We start from the raw sequence: 21,290 nt of genomic DNA, 5'->3' as shown, positions 1-21,290 counted from the left end.
GAATGGCCCCTTGAGCCTCCTGAAGGATCCTTGCCTGCCAGCCTATAGCATTCTGAAATCGCTAGAATAATCGATCTGGATAAGGTTTGCTTTGTCACAGCCGGACCCCAGTCTACCACCCGTACAACCTATGAATAGTTGGTTGTCCAGACAAAGTTTTGAGAACCTTGTAATGTAGAAGCTCAGAGCCCTACGTGGATCACGCCTGTGCAACCTCTCCTCCTCCTTGCCAGGACGAGGTGGAGGGTAGAAAGTGGGTAACACAATCTTTTGTCCTAAATGAAAATCTGAAATGGCCTTAGGTAAAAATAAAGGCTTAACCCTAAGGACAACCATGTCCTTGTGAAACACTGTAAATGGAGGTTTTGAGGATAGTACCTGCAACTCGCTCACTATACGGGCTGAAGTTAATGCTACCAACAAGATGGTCTTGAAAGTTAGTAACCTTAAGAGGCATGAATGTAGTGGTTCAAATGGTGCACACAAGAAATGTTAGCACCAGATTGAGATCCCAAACGGGAAACTGAAAAGAAGATGGACGGAACACATAAGTGAGAAATTATATCACCAAAAGGTAACTTAAAAATTGAAGTTTCCTCAGACGAGTGCTTGAAGATGGATAGCACCAAATAACCTTTAATGGTCCCAACCTGGAGCCCCAGATTGGCTATGTACAGTAGAAAGGATAACACGTCTGGTGTTTTGCAAAGCAAAGCGTCCACATTCTTGTCCCTGCACCAGTTGCAGAAATTGTTCCAAGGGCAGCAGTACAAAGACTTTGTTGCTGGCTTTCTGGCTGAAAGCAACATCTCCATTACATCATCCGGAAGGTCCCAATACTTGTATCTCAGCCTCTCAGAAACCATGCGTGAAGGTTGAGAGTCTTGACCTCTGGATGGAGAACCCAACCTTCCTCTCGCGAGAGAAGGTCCTCCCTTTGTGCAAGACATATTGGAGGGCAGATGGACATGTCCAGAAGGTCCGGATACCACGTCCTCCTGGCGCAATCTGGAGAAATTACGATCCTGGATTTCCCAAACTTTCTCAACCTCCTGATCACGGGAGGAATAACAGGGACTGGAGGAAATGCGAACAGAAGTGGAAACCCTAGTCCACCACAAGCGCGTCTCCTAGAGCTCCTCTTGGGGGAAAATCCCTGGAACAGTACAGTTCGCACTTCCTGTTGACAATGGTTGCGAATAGGTACACTTGAGGGGTTTGCCAAAGGGTGAAGATCTCTTGAAGGACTTCCTGAGCTAGCTCCCACTCATGGGAGACTGCTCTGCCTGCTCAGAGCATCCACCGTCGTGTTCTCCTCTCTGGCTAGGTGAACTGCTGACAGAGATTCCTTCTTGAATTGCCAGTGCCAGAGCTGCATTGCCTCTCTGCGCAGTGGTAGTGACTGAACACCACCTCTTATTGAGGAAGTACAGGGCCACTGTGTTGTCCGCCATTATCAGGACATTCTTTCCACATATAGAGGGCAGAAAGGCTTTCAGGGAAAGTCGGATTGCCCTCAGCTCCAAAAGATTGTTATGTAGCTTGGACTCTGATGGAGACCATTGGCAGCGGATTGTCAGATTGTTGGCGTCGGCTCCCCAACCTGTGAATGAGGTTTCTGTCACTACTGTTGCCAATAAGATTCTTCCTTCAGAATATTGTTCTTGCAGGCCCAACACAGAAGATCCTGTGCAAACCTTCCTGGAACCTGAAGTAGGTCTGACATGTTGCCCGAAAACCAAGACAGCTGTGTCCCGAGAGCCCATTGAAGGGATCTCATTCTCAGACGAGCCTATGGCACCAGATAAATGCAGGATGCCTTAAGGCCTAGCAACCTGAAAAATCCAACGGCCGGGAGGCGCTGGGAACACTGAAACTTGGAGACCATCTGCAGAATGTCTTGAGCCCTCAGTTCGGGTGGCAAACTCTTTCCCAAGGCAGTATCCAGTACAGCTCCAATGAACTGGAGCTTTTGGGATGGTGTGATATGGACTTCTTATAATTGAGGGAGAAGCCCAGTCTGTGAAGAGAGAGGCAGGTGACGTTGAAATGATCCACGACTTTTTTGGGAAAATGCGTCCTGATCAATCAATCACCCATGTAGGGGTAGACGTGAATCCCCACCCTCTACTGAGACTCGCTGCCACAACCACCATCAGTTTGGTGAAAACCCTCGGGGCATAGGCAAGCCGGAATGGCAGAACTCAAAACTGATAATGAGAACTGCCAACTGCGAACCTCAGATACCTTCTGTGAAAATAAGCATCCTGAAGGTCCAATAACACCATTCAATCCTAGAGTTGGTGGGCCTGAAGGATCTGAGAAAGTGTGACCATCTTGAACTTGCCTTTCCTGAGGAACCTGTTCAAGTATCTCAAGTCCAAGATGGGTCTCAGTCCTCCGTCCTTCTTGGAGATCAGGAAATACGGAGAATACCATCCTTTGTTCCTCTCCGCTGTATAGCACCTTTCTCTATCTTGATCAACATTTCCCGCACAAGGAACAAATCTGGAACCTTCAAAGAATGGGTCCCTGGTGGATGGTTCTGAAGTCTCTGAATGAAGGAAAGGCAGTAACCTTCCCAAGCATCCAAAGTAATGTCTCGCCATTCTTTCAGATGCTGAGACAGTCTGCCTACCACTGGGATGTTGTGACTCAAGACCTCCGAGAAGTTTTGAGGCAGCTGAAGCAGTGGCTGTTGGTAAAGATGCCCCTGCTTGAGCAGGCTTTGCACCTCTCCCTCATCCACCATGATGAAATCTTCTTTTGTCTCTTTGACCAGCCATACCTCTCGCCTTTCCAACTGAGTTGTAGCAAAAGGATCTACCCCTCCAAGAAGGTCCACTTGGGCGAAAAGGCTGAGGCTGCCTAATAGCGGCACCCAAAGATTTGGCTGCCATAAGGCTTTCGTCAGCCTTGCTGCCAAAAAGGTGAGACCCGTCAAAAGGCATGTTAAGGAGTCTAGATTGCACATCCGGTGCAAATCCAGTCTTCCTTAACCAGGCAAATCTGTGAATTACGGTGCTTGACGCCATGGCTCTGCAAATGCTGTCAGCATAATCCAGACCAGACAGTCTCGCACAAGGCTTCCTTGCCATCCCCAACAATGGCCAAGAAACCGCCTCTTTCCTCCCCTTTAGGAATATGCTCAGCCGCCATAGAAATGCAGTCCCATAGAGTGTATGAAAACTTGGCCAAGAAACATGTGAAGTTGACTGATGTAAGAGCTATGCTCCCAGCAGAAAATACCTTTCTGGACCAAGCATCTAACCTTTTGTCATCCCTATCCGGTGGGATGGTTGGATAGGCTGCCTGTTTTGAGGTAGCGGTTGCCGCTTGCACCACCAGACTTTCTGGGGTAGGGTGTTTCGATAAGTAGCTGGGACCGCTACTTGGACGGTATTTTCTTGTCAAGTTCTTATTCAATGCCAGATTTGACTCTGGTGCTTACCAATTGGCACTTGCTCTCTACTGAAGAGCAATGTGGAAAGGTGAAATGGGATCCTTTTGAGGACCTTCATCAAGGATGTCTGTAAGGTCGTCTTGTTCGCAAGGGAGGGCACGTCTCCTCCATCCCAGGTAATCCACTACCCTGGCCATCAACTGCCTGTGCGAGGCATCTGCATGTTCATCTGACTCAGGCTTTTCAAATTCTAATTCTGGTGAAGTGTCCACTCCACTGGCTGTCTGCAAATTCTCATATAGATCTTTCAGTCTGGACTCCTCTGAAATTAAGCTATCCAGGACATTTGGTGTGCCATACTGCAAACCAAAGGGCGCATCTTTATAAGATGGCTCATTGGCCTCATAAATAGAGGTCAGAGACTTAAAGAAATCCTTTCTTGGTAAAGGAGTGAAACTTTCTTCAGGTAATGGCATCGAAGGTTCTGAAAATTTCGAACCCGATACCCATGGAGTCGATGTTTGAGGAAGACGTTTTCAACTTCGATGGCACCGAAGGCACCAATGGCACTACTGGTGTCAATGGGCCAGCTGGCGCAGCTGCAATCGATGGAATTGACAAACTCAGACATTTGACTCAAAGGGTCCCTTAATGATTTCTCATTGTGTCGAGGCCTCGATGGCTCTCGATGTGGATCTGGCCTTAGCCCCGGGCTTGAGGGATTGCAGGATTTGGTTCAAACCCTTTCCTTACCAGCTTTAGAAGGTGCAGTAGGAGCATGGCTTGTCAAGGGCTTTTGGCTCTCGAATACTTTATGCATTTCTTGCATGAATGCTTCCCATTCGGCCAGAGTGGACGCCTTTGTGGGACCAGATATAGCTCTCAGAATAGGAGTCGGAGAAGGACGAAGTAGGCGACTTATGGTGCCTCTTACGACGATGAGGAGTGGTGGGAGTCACTCCTGGACATGGAACTTTTTGCCTTCGTTCTTCGAGGAGAGTCACCTCTCGCATCGTCAGAAGGTGGTTTCTTCCATGGGGTAGTCTATGGGGATTTCTTAGGGACTCTACATACTGCTAATTTCTCCTTTAGCTCCTTCAGAGCTTTTCCGATCATCGATTGACGTTTTGTACAGGCCAAGGTCTTGTGCTCTACACCGAGACACCACAATCATACTCAATGAGGATCGGTCAGCGATATCTTGCATCACAGTCTCAACACTTTTTAAACCCGGTCTTCCCGGGTAGTTGGTGTCGAAGACATCTTCGTATATTTTGCAAGGAAATACTGAAGCACGCCGTATTTCTCGAAGCGTAATCTTACTCAGAAAAACTGAACTTACTGCACATGCCATTTATAATTTCGATGACATCCTCGAGATGGAGGCCCTCGAGGGACATCGAGTCGACTGCATCGATGCAGAGTGGCAAATGGCGAAAAAAAATTCTGAAGCAGCTGGATATTGAATATCAAAGATGAGGAATATGTGGGAGGACACAATCCATTCGAAAGTAGAGGTCAGTAGAAATGAGTAGAGTGAAAAGGGAGAACTACTTCTCATTAGCAACAGAAGCATCACATTCTGATGTACCACCTGAAAGTCGAGTGTTCAGTAGGACAGAGATGTTTCTTGCATCAGTAGTTCCAGCTGTACAGACATACACAAAGGCAAAATGGCTCCAGATTACGAGATGGGAGCTGATGCAGACAACAAACTCAACTTAAATGGCTTCAACGCAATACAAGAAGAGCACCAAGCAGTAAGGTTGATGGCTCTGCCGGAACAGATATGTTCTAGACCTTCACACAGCAGTGGAAGGAGGGATTTGTGCCAAGATCAGGAGTTCTTGCTGTACATTCGTGCCTGCAAACGATTAAACAAATAGCACACTGACAGAAGCAGTGACAAGATTGTCGAAAATACACGCCAAGATGGAGGAGGAAGCCAAAGGAACAGGAAAAGATCAAAGCTAGCTGTCATATTTATTCTCATAGATGGAAGACAGAGTAAAAGTATTACTAGGAGCACTAATACTGTTACTTGTAGCACTATGTGTGATAAAGATCTGCATCACTCAATGCCGCAAGAAGACAGAAAATAGTGATGAAAGTAATAGTAGCTATAAATACAAATGGCGAAGAAGTTAAGATAGGGGAGGAAATAAATAAACTAAAGACACAGATGAGTGCTTGTTGTTCCCGACTGAGAACATTCGATGATCCCGTGGACAACAAGAGGGTACTGGTCGAAATAGGTATGATGTAACCCAGAAGGAGACTGCAGTTACATGACATGGTTTCGATGACCATGCAAATTACTATGGACATCTTTAAGGAATAACAAAGATTTGGCTACGAAAAGCAACAATGAAAAGGTTTGGTGGAGTGGTGGACAAGTCCCTCTTGACCCCCGCATAAGCATGACAGCCTGAAGCGCACGAAATGCAAGAACCCAGTCACTGTTTGGCCAGCCCCCAAGAGGGCCAGTGACATCCACATATGCAAACATATATTCTCTCAGACAACCATTCAAACCTTATCCAGCTGATGTCTTCTGGGATACAGGCGCCTCATTGATTATGGATGAGGTGTCTTGCAGGACCTGATCGACTAATGCCAAATATCTGTGTTGACGCCATTAGAGACACCACGACATAGTAACGTTGGCCATGAAGCAAACTTGCATCCGTGCCTGAATTTACATGGGGACACACGTGCACACACCAAGAACATGCTTACACAGTTCTGTAGCTAGAGAAAAGATAACATACATACTGTCAAATGCCTTTATTATTTTCTCTCATTAGCCAAATGCAGAAACGCAAGGAAACAAGAGATGCAGAGCAAGCTTGCAGATGCTTATTGCAACTAACCATATGGAACTATAGGATCATATAAGGAAACTGGAAGAGCCAGAATACTACTAACCTATAAGAGGAATAGAACAATAGAGACATATAGCAATTATAGCATAACTATAGCACAATTACGTGAAGCCACAGGCCTCTGAATGAGAGGCAAAGAAAAGCCGAATTAGGCTGCACGAAGCACCAGGCCAGAGCGTGCAGCCAAGGGCAAAGACAAGTAGAACATTACTAAGCCTCAAAGACAAGGAGACACCAGCAAAATAACAGAATAAATCCTCACTAATTGCAGACCAGAAAGCTAAATTTTGCGTTCTACACCCACCTTGTGCAGCTGAACCGTACAATGGCCATTTCCTCGTGGTGGGGAGAGGAGCAGTTCCCAGTGAAGCAGACAAAGTGATGCATGTTTTTTTTTTTTTTTTTTAACAATGGTCCAACCCTGCTGGTACTCTCTAAAGGCAAAGTGGTTATACTAATGGCAACAATGGGGACACAGTCTTTTTCATCACCTTGAGAAGGTGCACAGAGCTGGTTCCCAGGCCTGGGGAGATCAGCTCCAGCCAATCAGGGAACACAAATCCAGGGGTGGATGGCAAAGGGCAAGGGCCAATGTTATTCCTGCGACCCTGCAACAATGTAATAGATAGTTTCTGGGGAAGGTTCAGGCAAACCCACCTGACATTCCCGGCCCAGTCAGATAACCTCTATATGCGCAGACTTCCCAACCACCCAATCGTGCAGGCTCTTAGGTTTTTGGGGAAGGGCCCCGACTTGTGACATCAGACCTTAACAAAAAGCACAGACAGCCTCAGGAGCTGCGATTGCTGGAGAATTTTGTTTTTCCTGTATGATCCTTGTCTGTTATGGAAAATAAATTACAGTTCTAACTTGCCTTTGGCAGAGTCCTCCTCCTGTATACCGGGGAAGGGCTTGTTGGGCACTGGGTGCTCTGAACGGTGAATGTGTAGTGTGAACCCCGGTCCTCTCTGCTATACCTAAACACAAGGAATTTGTAGAGGGGGTGTTAACAGATAGCAAGAAGTAGGGAGCGAAACACAAGAGCTCAGTGGAACACCACAGTCCACCATTTTGGACCGAGCTTCAAACTCACCTAATCAAACCCTTGATAAACTATACCCCTCAAAGGAGGCCATCACAGTGGTAGCACTGAAACACCACTAATCCTATGCGCTGAAGCAAAATGGGGGTGGTCAAAGGTATAAAAGGCTTCAGAAAGGTCTGATCAAATAAGCAGTTCTGACTTGCCTACCCATTTTACCCTTAGCTAGAAGCTCTAATACATTTTCCTTTACATTGAAGAGGGACTGTGCAGTGCCTCGTTGGCCATTAGATTTTCAGCCCCAATTACTTAACAGACGAACTTCCACAAATGTCTTAAGTGCTTTAGTAGCAGACTGGTCTATACATTTCTAAGGATATGATACTCTGGAGATAGGTCTACAATTTGCAGAGGTATGGTCCAGTGAAGGGTCCTTAGGTGTGTTTGTATGTGGAGGTGGGGTGTGTGACCCAGGCCTGCTTAATTTACTTCAGGCACAGCAAAGTGTTTGACCATCTTGGCAATTGAATTACGATGTATGTGCATTCTTTCATCATCTCCTGGGCACCTAGTAGATGGAGACTTCCCATGAAAGTTGTAGCCTCTATGGTTATGGATTTCAATTCAAACATGATTAGCTACAGAAAAGCCAATATCATCTAGATCAGGGCTCGAGATTAAGATTGGATAGGCAGGAGCTAAAATCCGCTCCTGGCTACCCAGCGTTAACCGGTGACCAGGATCTACCACTGGGGAACGAGGAGCTAGTACATATTCCACATAAGATGCAACCATATAATTTTGTCCATTGTTGATGACCCCTTATGCTTTAAATGGTGTATAGATGTGTCCTAATGTTTGTTAGATTGTCCCAAATGAACACGGCTAAATTCACAGGTGTGTTTGTTCGGCTTTGGCTGGTCCGGGGAGCCAAATGTAGCTCCTGGTAGCTATTACTGTCATGCCAACCAGCCTCTTATATGCTACAAGCAGGAGCTAAATAGCTCGGTGCAAATACAAAAGGTTCGAATGCAAAAGGTGAGAGTCAATAGGATCGGAAACAAAAAGATTCAATTTTTTTTTTTATTATATTTTTGGGGGGTTTTCGTATAAGTAAAAATAGTATTTTTTACCACAAAAACAGGGGTTAGGGGGGGGAACACCCCACAAAAAAAAATGTTTTCAAACCTTTTGTTTTCGGTCCTTTTGATTCAAACCATTGACCTATCACCAAATAGCTCCCAGCTCCCCTCAATTTAGAACCCTGTAGATCCATGGCCTTTAGGGTGGTGATACTATATCATATTCCCAGAACAGGAAATGCTGGCGTGGGCTCATTTTCATAGAAAGAATACTTTAATTTGATTACACCATGCCAAGAAGGGCCAAACACTAGATGATAGTGCGTCAGGTTTTTCCAGCTTACCCAACATTTTTAGAACAGTTCTCAGTCGAATCATTTTGTTGTGCATTTCTTTGCCTCAGAAATGGGCCATTTATAGGTCTTACAAGCTAGCCTAAGATCATGATAAGAAATGGGGGGGGGCTTGGGGGGGTTCAACGATCCAAGAGGTTCAAACTTTCCGCCATTCTGAGATTAATTCTTCAGTATCTGGAGGTCTGAAGTGTACCATGTATTGCCTTGTCAACCAAGTTGTACTTCAGTGGTGCAACCTCATTTATAGTTTGAGATCAAACAGTTAATGTATGTATAATGGAGTATCAATTAAGATTGTCACATAGTCAGACAAGCCATACCAAACCGACAGACTAGTTTCAATGGGTGAAATATTACAGGAAATACCCAAAATTGAATATACAGCCCTTAAAGTGGGTGGAACCAGCAGCCAAAATGTGATCAATCACTTGTGTAGTACCAAGAAGGATGATTTGGCATTCTGATCACCTAGTAGAATGGGGCTGATATCCTTTAAGAAGGTTGACTGAGAAGGAAAGCACCAAATGTTCCTTGAGCAAGATTTCGCACACGTGTCAGAACAAAGTTTCATAAGGCTATCATAATCTGGTGTGCTCATTGTACTTTTACCAAGATTATCAGGATTAAACAACTATACTCAAGATGTGTAGCTTGGCAGGTTGTGTAGGCTTGGCAGAATCGAAAGCCGTTATGTAGAGAAACAAGGATACACTAGGGGATGGAAATCTGATGGACAAGTCAAGTACACATACTTGTGGCGACCAGCACAGATTTTGCAATGTGTATTATCACTGAATGCTCAAACTGTAAATCAAATGGCATCTTTTTGTTCAAGGACATGACGACATGGGAACTACCAATAAACACAAATCTGGCATTTCCATGGGTGTGTTCACAACATCTGCAAAATATTCATATTTGGGCATACACATGCCTCAAAATCTGAATTCAAAGGGTCTGTGTGCTTACGAAATAAGAGGCCTGGAGTGTGCCACAGGAGCACATCGAAGTAAGAAAACAGGACTGAAATAAAAGACTCATCAAATCAGCAGCACCATTACGAGCACATACACGAAAAGGATCAAATGAGTCTTGCGTAGGCGTGAAAAAGATAAAGTAGAGATTGTAAAGCTGTTTTTGAAACATCCCAGGATCCCTCTGCAATTCCAGAATTTAACTTGGATAGTAGGACTCAGCCAGCTAATTGTAAGGACACTACTTGCTCCACAAAGTGAACTGAATTGGAGTTATCCCAAAGCAAGTAACCGTAGTTCTGGGCTTTGCAATAGGATTAAGGCAATGTAATGTACATTGTACCATGAAAAACCAGGGCTCACAAAATCTACAAACCTACTTGCATAGGCGATGAGATTTTATGTGGGTACTTCGCCATGCTGCTGAGTATGGTGACATTTGAAAATTGTTTGTAGTAAATGGCAAATACATGTTTCACTGTGCATGGCTGTGTTTTGGGTGGCAGTTGCACCAAATATGAAGTGTGGTTATGGCAACATGCACCATTTTGTCACCTAACACCATGGGCCAAGGGCATTTCTCTTATACCGAGTATGTAAACTAAGGAACTGACCATAGGTCTAGGGGGATTTCAGAATTATTGTACTTTACGAAGGAAATATATGCTCTAGCTGAGAGGTCTCGTATTGTGACATCTTTAGTAGTGTATGGTTTGGGTGGTGAGGAATGGAAATAAGAATTTGGAAATCATGCATGGAAACATAGTTCTGATGTGTTTGGAGCAGTAGCTTTATTTAAAAATATTTATTAATACATTTCTAAAATAAGAAAATGTATTTTCATAATCTTGAATGACAAACCATCTTTGTCCTCCCCCCCCCCAGCCCCACAAGATATTAATTTATGTAAAATTTGGGATGGGGTACTACAAACAAAATGACGCCTTGTGAAATAATTGGCTGTACCCTATGATGATTTACGAGGTCTCATCACTTCTCCCCTATGAGTCTAGAGAGGTGAGGCAGCTACTCAATAGCCGCCTAGTGGTGGTAATATGCAGGAGGACCTCATAGGAGGAGACTCCCCTCCTGGGGATAAGCCTCCCTACAAACCTGTCATAGAACAGCTTACCCTCATGGTCACCCTATTCCCCCCACCATTGATAGTGGAACCATGTGTTATTATAAAGCCATGACTGACAAATTTAGATCATACTGGGACCAAGAACGTGAGGAGTCATATGAAAAATCAGCTTAGTACTGCAACTTGGTGGCTCACTGGAGGCATGAAGAGTACTAAAGAGACTTCCCAAGATGGTGTTGAAGTTACGAAAGGGTGGAGTCAACAATACATAGAAAGCAGGAAAGGACTAGAGCTCTCATCGTGGAAGTCAGTAGCACGCAAGTCCTGCATGGAGATTCAAACGCAGGAGGTTCAGAGATTCGGAGAAGCTGTTCCTCCAGGCGGAGGCCACAAGGAACGGAATGCTGTTGGTGGCAACACGTGGTCCCAAGAGCCAGCTGGGAGCCGAAGGAAGTGTCATTCAAGGTGGTGGCACGAGGTCAAGGTCCGGAAACAGTACCGAGACCATGAGCTGGAGCCTGCTGTGATGCCGTGCAGGTGTCAGAAATCGAAAAGGAAGGAGCCCTCGACCCCAAAAGAACCAGAGCCGTGTCCCAACCGAGAAGAAGGTAACAGGAATGGCAGAAGACCGGGAGGGGTCCGGGAAGCCAAACCGAGAAGCCAGAGTGGGTTGGAAGCCATCTCCCTCATTGCAGTGATCCAGCAAATACCACTGCCCAAGCTGAGTGTAACAGGAGCCATCTCCCTCAGAGTGATGAATGGAAGCCAGTTAAGGCTTTGAGTTGTTCCACTTCCTGGAAGGAGATAAAGAGTCTAATACAAGTTTTCTACAAGAGTGCTTGAAGACCACTGTGGAGATTTTTTTGCAGAAAGACCAGGTCAAGGGAGTCATTCCCCTAGTCCTTTGGGATGGAACATTGAAGGACTTACTTCTAATCTAAGTTGAAAGTGAAACACCAGGAGAAGGAAGGCATTCTCCTTTTGTAGGAGACACAAACTTCACTTGGTTAAAAGACTTAAAGTGTCATGGTTAGATTAGTAGGTTTCTGAGGACAGAGAATATTTACTTTTGACAGACATTCTGAACTCACTCCAGTTTTCCTAGGTTGAGGCAGGCAAGTCCTTTAGAAGTAGGGATAGCTAGGGTTCTTCATTGATTTAATAAATGTCTCCAGCCCACACCATGCCCCCCTCCTTGTCAGTTTCGTTCTTCTACACTCTCAGAACCGTTAGATATTTACCATAATAAACCCAACAGACATCTTAACAAGACAACGAGGGCTTCAAAGTTGCCTTGAGAAGTATGTACAGGACAGAATAGATTGTGTGGATTCATTTACCTTTACTATTTGATTGAGAAAAAAAAGGTATGTTGCAGAGCATGAAGTACCATTGGAACCAATATTGTCAGTGTAAGTATCTATGATAATGGCGTTTACAAAAGTGGGAAAGTCTCAGAAAAACATGTACATAACATGGATGGGCCTTTACCAAGTCTCAGGGTGACATAGTATTCACTTAAATGGCAAGACCTACTTTTAAACAACCAATTCAGCTTCCACTTACCTAGGTCTACAGCATCTTTAATTGATGAAAATTCAGATCCTGTTATGAACAGCTTTGCTGAAAATAGAAAAACAAAAGTAAAAAGCCATGTTAGAAATAAAATAAAAAGAGAAAAATAGTTTGTTGCAGCTATCAAATAAAGCATTGCGATTAGTAATACGAGCTTAAATTGTAATGGAAGTTTCTTGATGAAGACCATTTCTTTTCCAACAAGTAAATAGGGAAAATATCCTCTGGTACAGATCCATTCACAATAGATTGTAATTAAGGTTTCATTTTTAAAAGAGGATTAATGAAATGAGAATGCTTTATAAAAAATAAAAAGCGGTCATAATACAACTAGCAGCATTGATATTTGAAAACCTTTTTAGTACACAAAGAAATGTATTAAAAAATGAAAGACAATTAGAACACAAATATCCACCAATGCCCTTCTCCCACAAATTACTAATCTTTTAATAACGCAGGTGGGCCTGAAAGTGGTTTCAGTCACCGGGAGGAGAGGTGAACAAGTTACTTTCTTACCTGGTAACGTTCTTTCGATGGGATGGTCCAACGACGTATTCCATATCTATGACATGTAATCACCACAGCTGTGCTGCTTCGGAAACTTTTTTCGGCGTCTGCGTCCTGCGTCGATGACTTCGATGCGCCGTCGTCGAGGGCCTCCTCCGACGTCATCCGATGTGATAAGTAGGACGCACGACGCCCGTAGCCTCAGTTGTAGTTTTTTCCCTCAGAACGTGTGACACTAGTCAACTGCCAGTCAGACACAAAGCCTTGCGGAACGTAAGCTGCAATCGCAAAAGAAATTCTGCAGCGGGGAAGGCAGGGCGGGAGCGATATGGAATACGTCGTCGGACCATCCCATCGAAAGAACGTTACCAGGTAAGAAAGTAACTTGTTCTTCGAGGGGATTGGGTCCTCCGACGTATTCCATATCTATGACAGACTCCCAAAGCAGTACCAGAGCAAGGATGAGGGAAAGAATTTAGAATCAAAATTTAGAATAGCCAATCAAATAGCAGAGCAAAGGACCGCCTTGCCAAAGGCCAGATCCTGTGCTCGGATGGAATCGAGGGAATAGTGACGTACAAATGTATGTACTGAAGCCCAGGTGGCTGCATCACAGATGTTGCGAATAGGAACACCCCTATGCAGGGCAGTAGACGCAGCCATACCCCTGGTAGAATGGGCCCGCAAGCCAGCCGGTGGGACCTTACCCGCCAAGCGGTAGCACTCCGAGATGGCCAAAATAATCCAGCGAGACAAAGTCTGTTTCGTCACAGCTTGCCCCAAACGCTTTCCAGCGTAACCAATAAAGAGTTGATCGTCCACTCTGACCCGGGACATGCGTGAAACATAAAAGCTTAAAGCTCTCCTAGGATCAAGCCTATGGAGCCTCTCCTCTTCCTTACCAGGATGCGGAGGAGGATAGAATGCCGGAAGAACAACCTTCTGGGCCAAATGAAATTCCGTCACTACGTTCGGAAGAAAAGAAGGACGAACTCTAAGGACAACCCTGTCCTTGTGAAATACAGTGAAGGGTGGCTTAACTGAAAGTGCCTGTAACTGCGAGCGGAAGTAACCGCAACTAAAAACACAGTTTTCAGAGTTAACAGCCTCAAAGGGCAAGAATGTAAAGGCTCAAACGGAGCACCCATAAGAAACTTAAGAACAAGGTTTAAATCCCAACCGGGCACCAGGAAAGGTGACGGAGGGAACACATTAGTGAGCCCTTTCAGAAACTGTGAAATTAAAAGGATTTGAAAGTAAGAACACTCTTCAGACGAGCGCTTAAAGATGGACAGCGCCGCCAGGTAACCTTTAATGGTACCCACTTGCAAGCCCCTGTGGGCCAAAGAAAGTAAAAAGGACAGAACCATGGGGAAGTCACATGCAAAAGGATCCACATTCTGAACTCTGCACCAGTCGCAGAACTTACGCCAATGGCAACAGTACAGAGACTTTGTTGCTGCCCTTCGGGCCGAAAGCAACACCTCCATCACGTCTTCAGGGAGGTCCCAATCCCTATACCTCAACCTTTCAGAAGCCAAGCGTGAAGGTTGAGGGATCTGACCTCTGGATGGAGAACCTGACCCCCCTCCCATGAGAGCAGATCGTCTCGGTAGGGAAGACGGCGCGGAGGGCAGATGGACAAGTCGAGAAGGTCCGGGTACCACGTCCTCCGAGCCCACGCCGGAGCAATGAGGATCATCCGGGAACCGAACTTCCGTAACCTCCGCAGCACTTGCGGGATGACGGGGACTGGAGGAAACGCGTACAGCAGCGGGAATGACCACTCCACCACGAACGCGTCTCCTAAGGCTCCTTTCGGAGGAAATTCCCGCGAGCAAAACCTTTCGCACTTCCGGTTGACACTGGAGGCGAAGAGATCCACTTGAGGGGTCCCCCAAAGGGCGAAGATCTCCAGGAGAATCTCCTGAGCCAACTCCCACTCGTGAGAGATCGTGCTCTGCCTGCTCAGAGCGTCCGCCGTCACGTTTTCGTCTCCGGCCAGATGAACTGCCGAGATCGAAACTTCCTGCTGGATGGCCCAGAACTCGAGCTGCATCGCCTCACTGCACAGAGGAAGTGACCCTGCCCCCCCCTTTTTGTTGAGGTAGTGCATGGCACTGTGTTGTCCGTCAGGATCAGGACACTCTTTCCTCGCACAGTCGGCAGAAAAGCCTTCAGGGCTAGCCTGACGGCCCTCAGCTCCAACAGATTGATATGGAGTCTGGACTCCGACGGAGACCAACGACCGCTGACTCTCAGCCCGTTGGCATGAGCTCCCCAACCCGTGAGGGATGCATCCGTCACGATCGTCACCTCCGGCCAGGGAAGCCAAAATGGAGCCCCCTGCATCAAGTTGCCTTCGACGGCCCACCACAGAAGGTCCCGGGCGACCGAGGGCGGCACCTGAACCGGGTCCGACATCCTGCCGGAGGACTGCGACCATTGCGTCTTGAGCGCCCACTGCAAAGATCTCATCCGCAGGCGAGCCTCTGGCACCAGAAGAATGCAGGATGCCATGAGGCCGAGCAACCTCAAGAACTCGAACGCTGGGAGCGTCTGGGCATGCTGAAACTTGTGCACCATCTGCTGAATGTGAAGAGCCCTCACCTGGGGAGGAAAACACTGCCCCAGGGAAGTGTCGAGCACTGCTCCGATGTACTGGAGCCGCTGTGTTGGCGTCAAATGGGACTTCTTTAAATTGAGGGAGAAGCCCAGCCTGTGAAGGGAGTGGCAGGTGACGGACAGAAGATCCAGGACTTGCTCGGGAGAGCTCCCCCTGATCAACCAATCGTCCAGGTAGGGGTAGACGTGAATCCCCCCTTGCCTGAGATGCGCTGCCACCACCACCATGAGCTTAGTGAAAACCCTTGGGGTGGAGGTCAATCCAAACGGCAGGACCCGAAACTGAAAGTGCGAGTCGCCAACCGCGAACCTCAGGTACTTCTTGTGCTTGGGATGGATCGGCACATGGAAGTAAGCATCCTTGAGGTCGAGTGACACCAACCAGTCCTGAAGCTGAAGGCCTGGAGGACTTGAGAGAGAGTAACCATCTTGAACTTGTCCTTCCTGAGGAGTTTGTTCAAACCGCGCAAGTCCATGATGGGTCTCAATCCCCCGTCTTTCTTCGAAATCAAAAAATAAGGGGAATACCATCCCTTGTTCCTCTCCGCTACAGGCACCAGTTCTATGGCGCCTTTCTCCAGCAGGGCTTGAATTTCCTGCGCAAGGAGCGGATCCGGACTCTGCAAAGAGAGGTTCCCCGGTGGATTGTCGCGAGGCCTGTGCCGAAAGTGAAGACAGTAGCGTTGGTTATGATCTCCAGAACCCACACATCTGAAGTAATGGCTTGCCACTCTACAAGATGCTGCGCCAGCCTTCCCCCAACCGGCGAACCATGGGACATGGCCTTATGACTGAATGGGAGCGGCTGCGGCGTTACCTGAGGGCAAAGAGGCAACTGCCCGAGCGGCCTTGGCACCACGGGTACCCTGTTGTCCACCTCTGGTACCCCTGCGTTGGCCTCTTTGACTGCCAGCTCCTCTCGCTTTACCTAAGGAGTAATAGCGAAAGGAACCACCCCTCCACTGCTGTCCCCTAGGACGAAAAGGCGGAGGTTGGCGAACTGCAGCTCCCAACGACTTCGCTGCAGCTTTTGAGGTCTGCAACCTCTCAAGGCTCTCGTCAGCCTTGCTGCCAAAAAGGTGTTCACCGTCAAAGGGCATGTTGAGGTGCCGGGACTGCACATCAGGAGCAAACCCCGACTTCCGCAACCAGGCAAACCTGCGTATTACGGTGCTCGCCGCCATGGACCTACTGACGCATTCAGCTAAGTCCAAACCCGACTGAACGGACTCACACATGGCATCCTTACCATCCTGGACCATAGCAAGAAAACCATCCCGTTCGTCCCCTTCGGGAATATGTTCAGCCGCTAATGCAACACAGTTCCACAGAGTGTGTGTGAAACGAGACAAGGCACAAATGGAGTTGGCCGCCTGAAGCGTCATACCACCAGAAGAAAACACTTTCTTCGCCCAGCCATCAAAACGTTTGTCGTCCCTATCAGGAGGGATGGTAGGGTACGACGCCTGCTTTGCCGGGGCCGTGGCCGCCTGCACCACCAAACTCTCCGAAGTGGGGTGCCTGGTCAAGTAGCAGGGGTCGCTACTGGCTGGACGGTATTTTCGCGACAAGGATCTGCCCACCGCCGGGAGACTCTCCGGAGCAGTCCAAGCCGCCGCCACCCTTCTCTGTAAAGCCATATGGAACAGCAGTACCGGATCAGTTGGGGGACCAACATCAAGGATGTCCGTCAGATCATCCTGCACAAACTCCCCTGGGGGAGCAGACCATCCCAAGTACTCAGAAACCCTAGCCATAAGGCGCCGGTACGAGGAATCGGCATGAGAGCCAGGCTCAGGCCTACAAAACTCCACCTCCAGAGAGGTGTCCAGTCCACTGGCATCATGCAGTGACTGTCTCAAATCGTCAAACTGACTATGGCCCGAGACAATTTCATCTGGAACCTGACTAGCAACCAGGCCATCAGAATCCTCATCCGCCTCTGAAATATAGTCCAGGTGGCGAAAAGGAGGCACCCGAGAGTGCTTGCTCTTAACCAGAGCCTTCCTAGGGGGTTCTCCCGCGCCACGGGGTACCTTCGACACGAAAGGCGTCGATGGCGTCGAGCAAATCGGCGCCGGCGTCGAGAGAACCGGCATCGGCGCCGAGAGGATCGGCGTCGACGTCGAGGAAATCGGCGTCGACGTCAGATGCAGCGCCTCCAGCATCGGCGGCGTCGACACAGCCCTCGAGGCCGGAGCCCCGAGCGTGTCCCTCGACGACCTGAGCGTCGACGGCTTCGACGACTTCCTCGGAGCCGGAGCCTCGAGAAAGCCTGTCGACGCCCTCGACGCCTCAGACGTCAATGTCTTCCTCGAAGACCTCACAGGTGCACACGGTCTCGAACGCGTCGAGGACCGGGACCTGGAACGGGTACGTCGAGAACGAGTCTCCTTTTCCGAACGGGACCTCTCCCGTGACTCGTGCCGACCACTCTTGCGAGCGGTGTCTCTCAACCTCTCACGACCGACCCCACTCGGGGGCGCGGACGGCTTAGTACCCTGTGACTCAAGAATCGCCAGCATTTTCTTCCCGAAGGAAGCCCATTCCTCCGGCGTCACACGGCTGGTGGGGTAAGCGACGTGCCGGGCAGAGTCCTCCGAAGAGGACCTGGAAGACGACCGGTGTCCGCGCTTCCGAGAATGCCTCGAAGAGGCTGAGGAGTGGCGAGACCCACTCCTAGAAGGAGACCCACGAGACTTCCGACGATGACGCGGTGAGTCACCCCTCGAATCATCCGTCGAAAGCCCCGCAGACTTCGACTTCCTGGGCTTGGACACCCGACCTACCGACAACTTCTTCTTACGTTCGCGTAAGGCTTTGGACGTGAGCGACTGGCAGTCGATACAGTCATCCGTGTCGTGGGCCTCCCCGAGGCACCAGAGGCAGGCGTCGTGCGAGTCCGTCACCGACATCTTGGACCCACACTCCCCGCACTTCTTGAAACCCGGACGCGGGGTCGAAGACGAAGTAGAAGACATCTTCACACGAAGGATATTCACAAAACTAACAGGTTCGAAGAACCGAGAAGAACAGAACTCCAAAGAGTCAAGGCGTTAACCGAGATTCACGAAGCAACACGTTCGCGGAAAAAACAGAACTGAGGCTACGGGCGTCGTACGTCCTACTTATCACATCGGATGACGTCGGAGGAGGCCCTCGACGACGGCACATCGACGTCATTGACGCAGGACGCAGACGCCGAAAAAAGTTTCCGAAGCAGCACAGCTGTGGTGATTACATGTCATAGATATGGAATACGTCGGAGGACCCAATCCCCTCGAACCTTTGTGCGAGATCGCCCTTTACATATATGGCCTTACAAGCACTGTTCGCAGAGTTCACTTCTTCTGGTGCAGACACTGGACTCCCAAAAGAGTCAGATTGTTTTGTGTGTTTTTTCCTAAAAGAATAGGCAACCTGCCATGTCAGGGTTTAAGCTCTGCAGGGAATGTGGAAAGTATATCTTTCTCAGGTCACATAGGTACTGTGTTTGGTGTCTCGGTTCAATACAGAGGATTGTAGTTTATTCCCTTCAATGCACCACAAATCCTTGCTGCAATGTCTGGCTAAGGTGTTTCTAGCTGAGTAAGCAGGGCTTGGTGCAATCCACTGCCTCTAGGCGGGCTTCACTGTATAGAGCCCATGACTATAGTGCCCAGTGGGTGAAAAGAAGGAATGAGAGGTGGAGGGGCAGGTGGACAAACCACACAACACAATAAAGAAACAGAAATGTGCCACAGGTTGCAGAGTAAATTCATCTTCAAAAAGATCTTGGTGGCAGGTGACACATCTTCGACCTCGGAATCTGTTGGGGGGGGGGGCATGCCTAGACTTTATGGGTATGGAACTGCGCCCAACTCAGTCATGTATCCCACAGGCATGGGAAGCCTTCCTAAAGGTAATGCTTTCTTTCAAGCAGGTTCCCAAGGTACCTGCTCAAACTGCTGCCACTTCATTGCGGTTGAGCCCAAAAAGCAGATGGCCACCACATGTCTTGGAGCTCAGTGCCATAACCATTCACTATGGCACTGCAGGGAATATGGACAGTTTTACTCCTTTGATTTGTACATGTGCCACCCAAAATCAGAAATGAGTCAAGACATAAAGGGGGACCAGAGTTAAAGTAAGTTTAGATCTCTCTGGACATCTTACTATCTGGATCCCTGATTTACAAAGGGGAGCAGGGTTCTATGCTTACCCCCACCTTATTTAATTCAGATCTGGCTGACCAGCAATCTGCTTTAAGAAACAACCTTTTCCATCCTCCCAAACTAGGCACCACTTTAATCTACTGGATGGAATATACAGATAATCTATACCATGGACTACACCCCAAAGGGACCCCAAGCCCAATTGAATGCTTTGAGCTCCTATGCAACACTCAGTGGACTTAAGATCAACAAAACTAAAATTATGGCCTTGCTCCGGGTCACACTACACCCAAACCATACACCTGGTACTTAAACAGTTCCAAAGTCGAGAAAGTGTCCAAATACAAATATCTTGGCATTCTGGTAGATGACAAACTCACAGACTGCGCAGTTGGACTCTGTCTGCACTAAGACCTCTCAACAGCTTAGTGCTCGCTTTTTGCAGAAGCACAGAGGACACACCATCAATACAATTTTCAAGATCGAGCAAAAATACTTCCAATTATTACATATGGGGCAGAAATATGGGCAAACAAGCACATACATGCTCTAGGGCAATTGCAAAGAAAGTCGTTGAACTCTAGTTAGCCCCCCCCCTCGACTTCCCAAATTCAAGATAAACCTATTTGACGGACTGAAAGAGTCTCCACTAATTAGAAAGCTGCTATTGCTACATTGCAAATGTAGCAACTCCACCACTGGTACCCTTTTATGAACACTTGCATCTGGCCTATAATCACCTTACTCCATTTCTAGGCAATAGTTGTCTAGACCACAATCGTGCAGTTATATAAATATGATCTAAATCACAGGAGAGGCACTTGGTTTCACCTTTCCCCACTACACAACTCTAGTCAAAAAGACAAATTGACCATATGAACCCGAGCGTGCCATCCTTAATTTGGCCTGCAAAACCAACAGGGGTCCCTACATCGCACACTTACAGCTACTAATCCTCCTGCCTATTACAACGCTTATTCTAATAGCTTCACAGTATGAAACTATCCCAAAATGAAATGTAATCTAGTTGAATGTCCAAGTCTTAATACTATACTGACCACCTTGTTTGGGGCATATATTAATGATACTAACTTTTCCCCTCAGTGACACTTTGGGAGTGCTACATGCATGGACATGACATTAATCTGATTAACTAAATGTCATGACAAAGTGATAGAGATTTTAGCTAAATTATATATTTTTGCTGTTTTAGGCCATTGCTGCTTTTCATCCCTTTTCTTTGCATCTTATCTTCTTACTTCCTTTGTCTTGAGATAACTTATTCAACTTGCATAAAGTAGTTATTTATTCCTTTGCTGTGAAACAGCTTTTTTCATTTTGTTTTCAATGTGTATATAAAGTCACGTTTGTGGACTAATGTATACAATAAAGGGGGGGGTTGAGAGACATTAGTCTTCCTGGAATATAGTCTTTAATGCATTCCGAATAAAAGTTCAGGCGTTCGCTCTGATACTGGTAAGTACGTACCCTAACAACAGAAGTTGCAAAGACATTGGGCCTCATTATCAGTTGGCCGGTATACAGTAATATTGCCAGTAACACTGTTTACCAGCACTTTTACCGGTCTGGCCAAGTACGAGTT

At 47.4% G+C, this 21,290-nt stretch overlaps 1 protein-coding gene across 1 annotated transcript in view; it reads right to left on the bottom strand.

Moving 5' to 3' along the window:
* Positions 1-21,290, bottom strand: part of GCLM (glutamate-cysteine ligase modifier subunit) — a 428,794-nt gene that overhangs the window by 201,891 nt on the left and 205,613 nt on the right. Inside the window, exon 4 of the mRNA XM_069641224.1 lies at positions 12,393-12,449. Coding sequence (XP_069497325.1) covers positions 12,393-12,449 — 57 coding nt within the window. The remainder of the gene's footprint in view (positions 1-12,392; positions 12,450-21,290) is intronic.

The sequence above is a fragment of the Ambystoma mexicanum genome, chromosome 1q (genome assembly GCF_040938575.1).
Source record: "Ambystoma mexicanum isolate Mex_15411 chromosome 1q, UKY_AmexF1_1, whole genome shotgun sequence".
NCBI lineage: Eukaryota > Metazoa > Chordata > Amphibia > Caudata > Ambystomatidae > Ambystoma > Ambystoma mexicanum.
Note: the sequence above shows the minus strand (reverse complement) of the source record. Positions and strands in the feature narration are given on the sequence as shown.